The 15,232-nt window shown below is 32.3% G+C and overlaps 2 protein-coding genes and 1 long non-coding RNA gene across 3 annotated transcripts; 1 reads left to right on the forward strand and 2 right to left on the reverse strand.

The window, feature by feature from the left end:
* Nucleotides 1-2,755: 2,755 nt before the first annotated feature.
* Nucleotides 2,756-7,838, reverse strand: LOC135131006 (FAST kinase domain-containing protein 1, mitochondrial). The gene is made up of 7 exons (XM_064058506.1): nt 6,985-7,838; nt 6,648-6,934; nt 5,573-6,594; nt 5,365-5,515; nt 5,193-5,313; nt 3,037-3,217; nt 2,756-2,987 (listed from the first exon to the last, which is right to left on the reverse strand). Exons 1-7 carry the CDS (start codon nt 7,745-7,747, stop codon nt 2,759-2,761), a joined length of 2,754 nt encoding a protein of 917 aa, XP_063914576.1. The 5' UTR covers nt 7,748-7,838; the 3' UTR covers nt 2,756-2,758.
* A 389-nt stretch (nt 7,839-8,227) lies between these two features.
* On the reverse strand, nt 8,228-9,748 carry LOC135131013 (uncharacterized). Its single transcript, XR_010280860.1, has 3 exons — nt 9,445-9,748; nt 8,865-9,398; nt 8,228-8,559 (listed from the first exon to the last, which is right to left on the reverse strand). It is a non-coding gene; the product is annotated as an uncharacterized LOC135131013 (long non-coding RNA).
* A 1,066-nt stretch (nt 9,749-10,814) lies between these two features.
* Nucleotides 10,815-11,510, forward strand: LOC135122614 (uncharacterized). The gene is made up of 2 exons (XM_064046902.1): nt 10,815-11,056; nt 11,129-11,510. Exons 1-2 carry the CDS (start codon nt 10,904-10,906, stop codon nt 11,489-11,491), a joined length of 516 nt encoding a protein of 171 aa, XP_063902972.1. The 5' UTR covers nt 10,815-10,903; the 3' UTR covers nt 11,492-11,510.
* The last annotated feature ends 3,722 nt before the right edge of the window (nt 11,511-15,232 follow it).

The raw sequence follows: 15,232 nt of genomic DNA on the forward strand, positions 1-15,232 counted from the left end.
ATTTGGTAGCAGATGAAGAGTAATATAAACAGCAATAATGCGGCACCAAAATTTAATAGTGCACCAGTCGTAGGGTGAGGTAAAAAGTTTCTAAAATAACTTCGATAACGAAAATCGGTAAACAGGGCACGGTTAGTAAAACCGTGAATTATTATCAATTTAAAAGATTCGACTGATCACGACAGTAACTATTTTGATGAAATCTAAATTACAGAAGAGTGTTTACCAAATTTAACATAGAAAATACTATAGAGTAGGTATTTATTCCAGCCATACATAAATGTTGTTGTTTATACCCATCAACAATAAAATTTGCAAAAAATGTATTCAAACGGTTAACTAATAAGTAGTTATACCATCACTGTGAAGCATCCATTTTCTCACTCTCATTTTGTTAATATGAATTCATAATTCCATAATCTCCAAATTTTATGTCTGAATATTAGCAGTTGCATTAAAAAAAATACTTACTTTGTGAAACCAATATTAAATACTTTTAAATTAAGAGTAAGAACTGTGCCTTAAAAATGTAAGGTCCACTAATTACGCATTGTAAAATATTGCAACTAAATTAAAGGACACTACACCAAATTTGCAAGTAATATTGTGAAAATTACCACAAACAATAATTAGTTCTTAACAGCGATTTAGAATGTTTGTTTTGCTTAATGTTAGAGAAATTTTATGTAGAACTGTAATTTTAATTGTAATTGTAGAATTTGCATTAGAAATATTTGCCCTTTTTACTCTCCACCCGCTCGCCTAATTGTTTTACCACTTGAGGGAGATATTAGGGATGTACCGACTAGTGGCCGACCGGTCGGATAAGCCGACTATTCGGCCGTTTTTCATCGTCGGCTGCAGTCGGCGACTGGTCGGCTTTTATTAAAATTAAAGTAGTATATAAAACAATTAAACCCGGTTTACAGAACCTCAATTAAATACATATTTAATTGCGATTTAATTTTTAGCCCCGCGTTGAAGTACCATGTGACCGACTCTACGCCAATCAGACGTCGCTAATGGCCTTGCTAAATGCGCGATCAACTTAATCTCAGTTAAAATATTGTATAAACTGGCCCTAAATTGTGTTATTCTTTATTTTTGTACTGAGTTACTAAAAAAAATTAAATGTTAAAATTATCCAAACAAATTTAACACATTTTTTGGAAAACAAAGGAACTTTAGTTATTCCTTTTATTAAAATAAAACCAATTTTTAAGGTAGTCAGAGAAATAGAAAAAAAAACACACTGTCTGTCGCATTTATAAACCGGTTTTAGCAAAGCCGAACAGTCGGCCGACTAGTCGGTTTTTACTGGCCGAACAATCGGCTAGTGGGTTAGTCGGCCAGACCTACAGTCGGTACATCTCTAGGAGATATGGTTTGCAATAAAAATATATTTATCGAAAAAGAACATTTTCATACGAACGCAAAAATGAATTCGTATCCAAATCTGAAATTATCTTCAATGACTTAAAAAACTGTAAGCTTTAAATTATTTAGATATCCCGTTTGCCGATTAACGTTACCTAAATTTTCTAAAATAATAAACTCCTGCATGTGTAATAATTTATTAATCCATTTTGCGCTATGTGTGTACTACCCCATATACGCACATTTTAGGAAAAAATCAGGATTATGTAAGTACATTTTCCAATTTAACTTTGAAATTGTAAAATCGAATGCTCTGAAACCTTGCAAACATGTTACGGTTGTAATCAAAATTTTTTCGTTTATCCTCTCCCAAAAAAATTTATGACATCTCAAAATTTTGCTGAATAAATCCTATCAAAAATACGCAAAATATTATGACTCCTTACTTATGGTTTATCAAAGGATCCATAGTTTATAATATTACTTATACAGCATGACATAAAACAATTAATGAATCAGGAAATTGTTTTTTTATCAAATCACGAACGGCTCACATTATTTTCCTGAACATGCGAGTCTATAGTAGTGTTATTATTAGTACAGCCTATAACAAGTTATATTTCAGATGGCATCAATGAATTGTGCTTGAGATTGGTAGACCTGTCACCCAACTTTCCTGTTGTTAATATGTGTCAAAGGTACATAGCGCCAAACATGTGAGTCAAGATTGACAATAGCAGCACAAGAAACATTAGAACTGGCTAATTCTATTGCCAACTCAAACAAATCTTCTTGATAACCAGAAGACATACATCAATTTGAATAGGTAGGTATAGTGGAAGATGTACGTGTCCTTCACAAAATATTGATGACGTCATCACAAACATTTGTTGTAGTAAAACTCACTTGAAACATTGCATAGCATGCACCGTTATCTGTATTTTAGCAATCCACACATACCTGTATTTTGAACTATAGTCTATCATTAAAAAATAAAATTTGCTAAATTAATTTTTTGACCGTACTTTATAAGCAAGGGAAGTTTTGTCGAAATAGCCTTCGACCAGTTTTTTAAAATACGTATATTTTAAATTATTTTAGGCAAATTACTGATCCAGCAATGACCATTTCTAATTTAAACCGGTAATTTTGTATCTTTATTTTAAGGCCCATAAAAAGTCACCCCTCTATATACATTACAATGAATTGAAGCAAGCTGTTAGCAATCTGCTGGACCCTCATCAATTATGAAAGTTATTCCATATTTGTTGTGTACAGTAAAAATATATTTTGACTTTGCTCTTTACCAACTTGAAATTTTGAAACGTATTCAAAATTTTCTGAAATGTAAGAATAATTGAATATTGAATAAAAACAATTATCACCTGAAAGTTTGTGTCTTTATTTCACTAAATTTCTTTGGCCATATTAAATGTTCTAAATAGTCTATTCGATCCTCTGTGTAATACAAACCAATCCAATCACTGGATTTAACAAAAACCACTTTGTATCCTAACATTTCCAAATGTCTTTTCTTTAGCTGAAAGCTACCCTTTAATTGGGACGTTATTGTAGTGTAGGCATATTCCGGGGTCAACAACAAAGCTAGTCTGGAAGTAAATGATAACGGCGTCATCTTGTATGTGTGTTTTTACTTACCTCTTCACACACTCTGATTCATTGTGTACTACTTCATCTTTGGAATTTAAGTTGATTACAAAGTCTATTTGATATCCATAAGGAGTTACAACATTTTCAGAAAGGGCGTCTTTGTTTTGAATTATTCTTAATAAATGTTCTCTTATTTTTAAAGTAAAAAAACTGGGCTGCCTATTTTTTCCTAAAAAAAAAAAAAAACTATATATAAATGGGTACTTCTTTTACAAATATATTCTTAGAACTATTTGGAAAAGTGTATGGCTACAATATTTCTCACTTGTATCCTTCAAACGTGTTGCTTATATATGTTAAAAAAATATGTTCCTACATAACATTTTCTTTGATAAAAATTTGTAATAAAACATTTAGATATAAGTAAACCTTGTTTTATTTTGGTTCTGAAGCTTTCATAAATCAACTAATGAGTAGGTGATGACGTTCGTGGAGTAGTAATTTATTAGTCATATATGAAAAAAAAAATCGTTTCTCACCTTTGTACTGCATTTAGAGTTCTCTTTTTCTTTTTAATTTTTTGTACACAGTTGGAAAACACGATAATTACATTTAATTCAGTGAATACATAATCACACGTAACATAGGTTGCGTAATTTTTTGCACCGTTTAAGTACATAATGTTTAAACAACGCTTTTACGGGAGATTTAGTTTGATACGTACATATCATAAAGTCATCATCACAACAAAATATTAATCGTTTTAGAAACGATTACTATATTTTCATATTGTGACAGCGAACAATTAAGTTAACCGAGATTACTTATTACAAATCTATAGTGGGAATTTTGGTTTTATACAAAGCATTAAAAAATATGAAAGTAACGATTTCTAAAAGAAATATGGTAAAAGATGAAATATCCCTGAATAATTTTGTTAGAAAATATATCTCATGGAAACGCGCCACGACGATAGAATTTATAAGTATTTAGGTAAATTAATTTTACGATGATAACTAAAAATTAACTACAAGATAATAAATGGTTAATAGTGTAGAGTAGACCTTTAATTATTTGAGCCTCATGATCACATAAAATGAAAATACATTAAAGACAAATTCTTATGACGTTTAAACGGATGTTAAAAGTGGGTAGTATTCTTAGAAATTTACATGTTTTCCGACTAATAAATACATATCTTCTACAATGTAAATCTGATGCTAATCGAGGTACTTTGTGAACGATGATAAGGCGACAATCTACTTGAACTGAGAAAATAAAATTATTTCGCAACAAAATTATACCGTTTATATTTGCGCTGAGGTATTATATGTTGCATAAATACAAATGTATTTGTAACAATTTTCCAAGTACCTACATACCTACACCGATTCTAATTGTTTTCTTTTGTCGCACATAAGATGAATGTACTGAAATATTAAAAAAATATTTATATTTTTAGTTACAAATTCAACACACAAAACTAAAAATAAACATATCAAAACATTTTATCATATATCAAACAGATATATTTAACATTAAACAATTAAATAAGTGTTCTTTACTTAAGTCGAAGTTTTACTAGCTCAGAGATATGATAATTAATTGTATACAAACATGCTTAAGTCGTATGTTTTGGGAAAATTTTCCTTTTGTCGTTATAAATGCATCCATATGAAACTGATTCATTCAAAACAATTCACTAGCACATTGTTTAGAATTTGTTGTGATATAACAAATAACAATTGACTTTATATCGTACATACTTTTTAAATTGCAGTAATTCATTAAAGGTTTAAAATTTTATGTTGATTATAAATTAAAGATAAGTAGCTACCTAATATAAAGCGAAGGTTGTATATGTATGTAGTTTGTTTTAGGGAAATATTGTTATGGTTCTCACGGTACTTGTGGATTATCTCCATAAATTTATCGTCATTTAGTGTAATTTATATTATTGTCACGTCTGATAATTTTAAATTTTTAAAGGTATAAATTGCATTTACACCATCAGTATTTTATGTTCACATATCGGCATAGTAAAAATCTTTCAGCCACGTTATTGTAATACATCAATATAATTTTTCATCATTTTAGTCGTTACTTTTTGAATTATTTTTGTTTTTTTTTTCTAGATTTTTTTAAAAACTACAATGTGTATTTCTTGTAAAACTGTGTATTTTTAAAACGTAACGATACATTACCTTTAATATTTTCATCAACGTATTTTTGATGAAACCAGGGTACATTACATTCGGGATAATCCAAACACACGGCCCTGTTTAACCGCATTAAATAATTGCGGACTCTATTGGGATATTTATCCTAAAATTTCACATTAATTCAATACAATAAATATAAAATAAGTATCCATACCTTTGAATAACATTGTTGTAATTCACTATCAAGCTTGTCCATAAATTCCACATTAAAAATTGATTTTATAATAGAGTTTGGTAACTTATTGTAAAAACATAACGCCAAAGCGCTGTAAATTATAGATAAACCAGTCATCCGTTTTTGATCTCTGTTATAAATCATGTCATTAATTACAGTTTAAAAATAAATAAAAACTGTGATTCACCTAATTATAATATCCACAACGGAAGCACAAAATTCTGTTGTATTTTTAGGATGATAACCAAGAGAATAAGATAAATATAAAACTCTTCCGGCGTTAAATCCCAGAATATGGTCCTTATATGTCAGTATATATTTGATCATATTCTCGAGAAGCTCCGGAAATAACGTGTTTGTCATCAAAAAACAATAAAAGAGATTTTCCATGTTTTTGGAAGATATGTATTGAAAATTTTTATAGATGTGCAGCAAGCTAGTAATTTCGCTCATGTTGACTTTGTTTTTATAAACACAAGATTTTAACAATGCATTATTTTTCCATAGATCTTGATGGTGACTTGCACTTTCCTTTAAAATGTACTGACTGAGTGCTTCATCAATTCTTCGAGCATATGATAACTTGATATATTTTTTATCCGTTTCGTTAAACAACCTTAACGTGTATGCTAACTTTAGACAATCATTAGGTTTCAACTGGTGCCAGTTGTTTTCAATTTTTGTCACTAAATATTCTAGTACAGACAAGTCATTACCATACAGTAAAACGAAACTTAAAATACTGGCAATTTTTTGGGGGAAAAATTCGCAATTTACTTCTTTCATTAAATTAGACAGGTGTTTTAGCATTTCAGTTTCAAATTCTAAATGTCGGTAATTATCAATATCGCTACTAAAACTTACATAATTCTGGCTTATTTGTAAGATATCAATATGTCGATGTTCAGTTTTTACAACATTTAGCATTTTTTCCCAGTATAAGTTACACAGACTTACATCTGAAACTTTCAAGTAAGATAAAAGTTTTCTCAAAACGAGTAAATTTTCATAATTTTCACACTCATTTACATATTTTTTTAATTTCTTGTGGAAATTGCTTCTCATATGTGGAGCAGTAAAAAAAACTAGTATTGATAAAAGCGATATTTTTTGTGTTGTGGGAAAATCTTCCAGTTGGTAAAAATATTTATAGGAACAACGTTGTAAGTCATTGAGCACAGAACTTGGTTCCTGTATTTTGAAAAGAATCTGAAACACAATGAATAAAAAAAGCAGAATGTGATGACCGAACGCATTCATACCTCACATAAGATTAGGACTTCATTCAAATTAAAATTATTTACATCATCCTTTACTAATGACACGCACTTTGATATAAGCACCGTATTTTTGTCCCTCCATTTTGGATAATTTAAAAACGAAATTATTTGCAGTACTACTTTGTAATGTTTAGATGTAAGAAACCCATTTGCAATGAGACTCTCAACTTTTGTTTTATACTGATCTAAAGATTCCTCAGTAACGACTCTGTGCAACTTGTTTAAACTTACGCTAATGTTGCTTAAATCTTCTATTGATGCACATAATTCTAAAATACTAAAAATTATTTGAAATATTAATTTAAATTTTATTTCTTACCAATTTCTTTAAAGACTAAAGGCATAAGTTCTTGAGACATGAAAAAAGGTCTCAAACTAGTTTCACTAAAAACAGTTTCTAAAAATCGTGTTGTCGACGCTAAAGAAAATTTATCCAACAGCTTTTTCTTGAGTGTGTCACACAACAACTGCATCGTCTTTGTGTCAATAGTTAATCCTAATTTATTAAGGTAAAGAGCACAATAACTTAGAGTACGAGAATCAAAATGATGTACCTTGGTTTCAGTTAAAGTCAGCAGTTTCTGAAAATGATCTTCTTTTTGAAGTTTTTCAAAAAATTCATTTGCTGACTGACTTAAATTCTTTGTTTTGCTTGAAGAGAAGTCTTGATATATCCTCTGCAAATCATGTAGAACAAATACAGTTTGAGTTATGTGTTCATGTTCAAAATGGTTTAAATTTTTATCTATTACACTTAAAAGTTCTTGCACTGACGCACAATGGTAAATGTGTCGAAGTAGTAAGTCTTTGGAATTTTTAAATAATAAATCACGGGCATATCCTTCGTATGTCGTTATGTTTAAGTATGAGTCGTCTATCTCAGCAGTGTCGTCATCAGAAGGAGTTTCGTCTTGCGCTGGTATTCGAAGATGATGAGCAGCACTGGTTGAAATAAATTTGTTAAATGCTGAACATTTCCCATAATTGTTAATTTTAAAATACCGACACTGCAAATGGAATAGAAGAGGTTTGATACACATTTTACACCTGTTGATTAAAGGAAATAAACTATTAAGTCGCATGTTTACATATTGTAAGAGTAAGGTTAACTGTAGTAGTGTTAGGTACCGTCACAGGAAGTGACACTCAAGGTGGCAACCATATAAAATATTTTATGACAATAAAACTAAAAGCATGATATCGTTTTAATCTGCGAAAATAAATATTTTTCTTTAGAAGAGGACAATTAAAGATATACTAATTTTAGAAACGATACGCTTTCTGGATTATAAACATTTCCGAATAGAAGATAGTTCAGTCACAGTATATCATACAGTAAAGACAGCTCGTCAAATATTGGAACAACGTGTCCTTACCCAACCGTTTTGATTAGGCGGGATTTTTGAAACGAAGTGGAATATTGGTTGCCTAAATTACAAATAGAGTTCGTCCGTAAAACAATGTAAAAGGAACTGATATAAACATCGAATGAACTGAAACCAATTTTTGGAGTGTGGTATGAAGACTACGAAAAAAATACCATTTTGAACAATAAAAAAGAATTGTGCTTATATTTATTTTATTCATAAATAAAAGTCTATCACTTTACCGAGTTAATTTCAACATAAACATATCAACTACCTATTTTGTCAATGCCTTCAATTTTCGCCAAGTGTGAACCGTTTGAAGAGTCAGAAAGTGAACGCTGTTGTTTTCATCTTCCTTGGGAAAAGTATTTTGATGTTTTTGGTTGAATTTTTGTTGTAAGTTAAATTAGTGAAGTGATTCTGAGAACCTTTTCATAGTAACATGGACTACAGTGGTAGACCACCTCGTGATTGCAGGCACAATGAAAAAATCTGCTTCAGGGGCTTCTTTAAATTTCCCTTGGAATCTGTAAGATAAGAAATATAAAGAAGTATATTATTCTATAATCAATAAAAAACTATTTGGTATGCAATTTTTACAGCACAGTGAAAATTCCAATAGTTGTAATGATTTAGGATCTATTTTACTCGCAATTGAATCTAAAGAAAGTAACCAGTGTCAAATTATTAATAGAGTTTTAAGCTGAACAACTTTTGCACATAAATCTGTGGAAGTAAATACGACAGACTACAGACATCTGGACATGGGGAAACAAAATTCTTTAAGTTATGTCTGTGGATACTTAATGAAGAAATGCTTGATGAAATATACCTGTGAAACATGTAGTTATTTTGCCGTTGCATGTAATGTCATCATATATGATAAACTTCTCTGTCACTTCAACGCCTTTGATGATGATCCACCATTTTGGTAATCCTAAAGCTGGCCATTCACGTTCCAACGTCCCAGTACGATTGTAGTGGATGCAACTGTTGTACAATTCTGTTAAAAAGCAGCAGTACACACACGTTACGACCTTGCAGTTAAAAATTTGCGATCGTGATGACAACATGTCCGACAAAATGACGAAAATGTACTTTTATAGCTGCTCTCACGGTTTAAATAACATACACTGTCGAGTCATGTCCACACATGATCAAATTTCCATCCAATTCAAAACGATTGTACTGCTGCAGACAGACTTGTTCACCGACCGTCCACATCCAACCGATTTGCTTGATCTCATACACAGACGTTCAAAAACACTTCAATTTGGTCATATCCAACACAATTGTTCTGCGGCGTTGAAACGTGAGTGGCGGGCTTAAGATGCTACATGAAGCATTCACCTTTTATGTTGCAGCCCTAGAAAAACGATTTGCTTCACTATTTTCTACCAACTCAATTTTACCTTCATGTGGCCGATATATAAAAGCAGTCCTCGTAACTGTGTCCAGACCAGCATACGGCACCCCTGTGCCTTGTGTACAGTTTCCACAAGATTATTTATTCTATTTATTTGTTCGAACGCGCATTTTCTATTCAGTAAAAATAATAAATCACAGTTACAATATTAAATGCCAAACACCTAAAATGTCAAATTTGACGCACAATGTTGACATGGTGGTAAATTTTATTTAGTAACAAGGTTTGCCACTACAGTTTCAAGCCAAAATTCAAGGTCATGTCCTTACCCAACGGTCGATTATTGTTGTTCTGGTCCTAGAGATGGGCAAAATCGTTCCACGCGTGGAGCGCTACAACCGCTACCGCTACAAGAAAATAGCGCTCCAAGTAACTAGTTACTTTGGAACGTATTCATCACGAGTGGCGTATGAGTACGACGCTTCCACTTGTCCGCTTCATTGCAACTTGGAACAAATATTCCAATCTCAAGTACCAATATGTAGCGAACGGACATTCTGGACACAATAAATATTGACAACAACAATTAGGACGGGCACTCTACTTTTATTTTAATAAAAACAAAATAATAATAATAATAATAAAATAAACAAAACTACAAATATTTTTAGTCTTGTTTTCGCAACTTTCTGTGTTAATTCCCAATCTTGGAAGCTTTTCTACTGGACTGAGATTTTACAATTTTTTTCGGTTGCTATTGAAATACATGTATTCAATTAAAATTTATTTATAAGCTATTTTATACCTAAGCTTTTATATCTTTTCTGATAATGAGTCATTTATATCGACCGTCGCATTCTTACAAAAAATTACCGCCCTCAAACAAAATGCAACACTTGCTGATTTTGCCGATTGCTTTATGATAAAACCGCTTTGCTTTTTATTTTATCTGTTTATTTATATTGTTAAACTTTACTTTTGATCTGCGTTGCATACATTTTGTTTTTCTTTTTTTTTCATAAATATTATAAAATAAATACCTACTTATAAACGTTTCCTGATATCTTTTTTGTGTTGATCAACACACAATTATTTTAATGACAGAAAGATTATTCTCGTTTTTTTCAGTTCCCAAGCCCTCACTATTTGCGTTTCTTGTAACGTTTCGGACAAACGTGTTTTATGATTTCGTTCCTTGAATTTCCGTCCCGTAACTCCCGTACAAATATCGTTTCAAGTTCCAAGTGGAACGCAAAGTGGAACGTGTTACTTTTGTCGCGAGGAGCGCTACAGTCCGCTACTCGATGGTAGCGCTACATTGGAACGGTTCCTACAGTAACGACCCATCTCTATCTGGTCCGTTACGTGTATTTCTTATGGGGCTTTCAAAAGCTGTCATTACTGTATGATATTCTGTGGTTCAGTTCCTTTTCATTTTAAGTTCGATTGAGATGGTAAGCTTGTTATCTTAAAATCACTAACAAGTGTCTATTTGATTTTTCAAAATGAGAAATGTTGAAATTAAGGCAAGAATTAAAGAACTGTCTGCTATTTTAGAAAAAGCACGTTTGTTAAGCGGTTCCAGTGGTGAACTAATAAAACAGCATGATACATTTTACTGTGTCCAAAAGGGACGTCTGAAATTAAGAAAATTTGAGGTTAGTTATTCTTGCCGGCTTAACATTTTATTTATTGTTATGTAGTTCAAAATAAAGTGAAACATATTACAGAGTGGCGATTCGGAATTGATTTATTATGAAAGACCTGATGTGGAAGGACCAAAGTTGTCATCATATTCAAAAGCGGAAATCAAGGCGCAGAGCACTTCAGGTTTAAATGATGTACTAGATCAAGCTTTAGGAACAAGTGGGGTTGTTAAAAAAGTTAGACATTTATTTATGGTTGATCAAACGAGGGTTCATGTGGATTCTGTAGAAGGCTTAGGTGATTTTATGGAACTCGAAGTTGCTTTAAAGCCTGAGCAGAGTGTTGAAGATGGTGAAAAAATTGCTGTTTCATTAATGGAACAGTTAGGCGTAGGTAAAGAAGATTTACTTTCTGGTGCTTATACGGACCTATTAAAACAGAAATAAAGATAATTTTTTGCAAGAAGTTCGTTTTTTTCCCTCCACAGCCTTAGAATACCTAAATGTTGTTTTGTTTCTTTTTTGACTTCTGTAAATGACGATATCGTTAAACAATGGTATTCAAAATTACAAAACCAATTGTTAGGAAGTTTTCTAATAACAATATTATTTAGATTGTGATAACCCAAACATCCCGCCTTAAATTGACGTGAAAAAAATTGAAAGCCCGCGAAAAATTTAAAAATTCAAAATTGGCCTTGGCTGTAATGGTCTAACAAAAGGGGACCCTACGTTGTGGGAATGGCGGGATGTGTTCAGATGCAAGTGGTGGACCCCAAGGTTGGAAAAGTACCGCTAAATAAAACACAAAATTTTGCACACAATGGGGGCCGAATCACAATCGCTGTTCAGCTCCAAAAAAAAAAAAAAAACGTATTGAACTTTGGTTGAAATTTAAATGAAATCACACTAAACATTCTGAATCAATGCAAATATTTGAATATCACAAATTTAATAAATCAAATAAAATCTGAATCGAAGTAACTGGATGTAAATACACAAGTTATTACAGGCGTGTGGCAAATTTAAAATTATGGCAGTCAACAAGACAACAAAAATACTCATAAGGGCGTTCTAATCTAGGACAAGCGGAGTTTGGGGCTACCGGTCGGGCCTGTTCTCCCCCACGACGGTGATTTTATCGCAAGCCTACCTCTATCATGGACGTGCCGTACGTGCAGGCCCAGTGTTGCCACTTCTACCGAATTTTCGGTAGATCTACCGATTTTGGGTTCTGTCTACCGATTTACCGATTGAAACACCAAATCTACCGAAAAGTCTACGATAATTCAAGAAATGGTTATTTTTAATATATTTATACATTTTCAATATTTTTTTTTAATATAATTTTATTTCTTAATATTTTTTTCAGTATAAATTTAATTCTGCGGATTTGTTTAGTTCCCTCTATTACGCCCCAGCGTAACCACTATACATTTTTACAGATAGCACCAAAGCGCGGAATAATTAAAAGGGGATTTTTTTTTAATTACTTAGACAAAATTCGGTACATCCCCGAAACAGTTCAGCACCTGAAGCTATAAATAAGGGGAATATTATAGTTTTATTGTGTTTTTATTTTTAACAAAATGTTCCTACTACCTTTAGCATGTTTACTTATACAATTTTTTAAATGATCTATGTTAATATTTGTTTTTTATTTGTTTCTTTTTAGTAACAAAATATTTCTACCTTCATCATACATGACAAAAAAAAATCGTATTATTTATGTGTAATACCTTTTCTATCACAAAAAACCGATCTACCGAAAAAATGCCGAAATTTACCGAAAATTATCGAAGGAATCTACCGATAGCAAGCAAAACGGCGTGGCAACGCTGTGCAGGCCGTTACGGTCGCAAACTCACAGTTGGGTCCCGGCAATGGAGAGGAAGCCGATAGCGTTACGTCATTTCGACCGCCCCTGAATTCTATACAAAGCTGCATCTTTTGTGCAGGTGACGCGATAAATCTCGCTTGCTCGACTAGGAACCGCACTCCAGTTCTGCCACGTTTTCTGTGTTATTTAACCTCAATTCCATTTTAAATGTTCAACTTCTATGACTCTGATATTAACGACAACTGAACAAGTGTTACAGTTTCAAAAATAGCAATAAACAACATTTAAATTCGCTATACAATCTTGTGAAATTTTAAACAACAAATACTTCTTATGTGAGATTAAAATTGCACATCAGATAATTTATACGATGGACACATTCATCAACAAAATATCTACAAAACAAAACTTAGAAAGTATTTATAAAAACAAAAGATCAGGTGTGAGATAAACTTGTGCAAATAAAATTATTATGTGAGGTTAAAACTGCAGAGCATGAAATTTACGTTCAATTAAAATTGTAAGATATGTAGAGAAATATTGTATGAGGTGAAAAATTGCAAAGCTAACAAAATTTATATGAGATTAATACTTGCTACACTTTATCAACGACTCAAACAAAGAGTTTACATTATGTTAAATTATGTCATGATCCAAGTGATTGGTTACCAAAAAAAACAATTTACTTTGAGAGCTTATAATACTGTGTATGTTTATATATAACTGGTTACCCCAACAAACCACATAATAAATAAACACAAAAATATCCAGTCATCGTTGCGAGGAAAAAGCGTCTCGGTGATGTGAATTTTAACGTAGCGAGGAAATGCCTCGTTGATGTGATCAATCTTTAGCGTTGCAAGGAAATGCCTCGGTGACGTAATCAATCTTTAACGCTGCGAGGATATGCCTCAGTGATGTAATCAATCTTTAACGCTGCGAGGACATGCCTCGATGATGTAATCAATCTTTAACGTTGCAAGGAAAAGCCTTGGCGTTGTAATGATGATAACGATGATAACTGCCTAAGGGAAGAAATTATTTTAACACCCCGCCAGTTCACGGTATGAATTTTGTTAATTTAACTACCGTAAATGAACTATTAGCAAGCTTGTGTGAAGAATTAAGAAGTGTTATAATGTAACACTTACGTATATGCATCCAGAAACCTCATTCATAACTAAACAAACAAAGGTGTTTTCCTGACTAGAGCTTATTTGAAAGCAGAAGTACACAGCAATAAAAGAGCGCAGATACCAGTATTTGAAACACTATTCAGTGCGCATGAGCACTACTTTCACAGAATCAGCGGCGTCGAGAACGAACTTCCTTTACTCTTTGGACCTGTTTTGTAGACGTTCTTATACTAACGCGAGCACGTACAAACCCCAATAACAACACTTATGGTCCGCCACTGACTAGTCCATACTCTTCGCTCATTTTCGCGCTTCGCGCATTCATCCCTCCTGCTCGATGTACTTCTGGTTTCAAATAAGCTCTAAGTGAATTTCATGGAATCTTCTAGCAAGTGGTTTATTTAAATAATCCTGATTGTTAAATTGTGTTAGCACTAGTTGACGATTAAACTCCTAACATGAACTGTGATTTACAAATAATGAATCAAATTTACACTTGTTAGCGTCGATCAAACATTCTCAAGAATTCGCTACACGTGTTGGAGAAAACTGGGCGCCCTCGGCATTACGATTGCTTGTCGTTAAACAAAGGCTTCCTTTCTTTTATTAACGATAGTTAATATTAGTTTAGTTCGCTTGGTAAAGCGAACTAAACTAATTTAACTTAGCTAACTTACAGGATCTTTTTCCACCATGCTTCCACTCACGAACAAAACCAACAATGACCATCACCATGCTTTCAACATGCCGCTTTCTTCACCCAGACACCCTCTCATAACCAACCCTCTTACTAAAATCCCCTAGCGAGCTACCAACTATCAGGAAAAGAACTAAACGTACACAAGTTTAACGATTTTTTGTTTTAATTTTTTTTTCAATTTCAAATTATTCTAATGTGATTTCGCACCGCTGTTAAATAATTTCAGCGCGAAAATTTGATTCAAATTCGGTCACCACAAGATGGTAACTAGATTTACCTATTAACATTATAAAGGTTAGCAACATTTAAAAGTTTATCATGGTATACATGATTGTTGAATTAAAATTTACAGCACTTGTATGAGGAAAGAATATATTCTTTCCTCCATGGTTAGTACAGCTACCAAAGTTCTTACCTTGTTTGCCTACTAATGTTACTAATATAGGGACTTTGCATGATGGGGACTTTGGTAACTGCCATCAATCATCCATTCATAACGTTTGCAAAATTGA

Source organism: Zophobas morio, unplaced genomic scaffold (genome assembly GCF_036711695.1).
Source record: "Zophobas morio isolate AGI-343-1 ecotype UQ-CSIRO unplaced genomic scaffold, CSIRO_AGI_Zmor_V1 ptg000002l, whole genome shotgun sequence".
Taxonomy (NCBI): Eukaryota; Metazoa; Arthropoda; class Insecta; order Coleoptera; family Tenebrionidae; genus Zophobas; species Zophobas morio.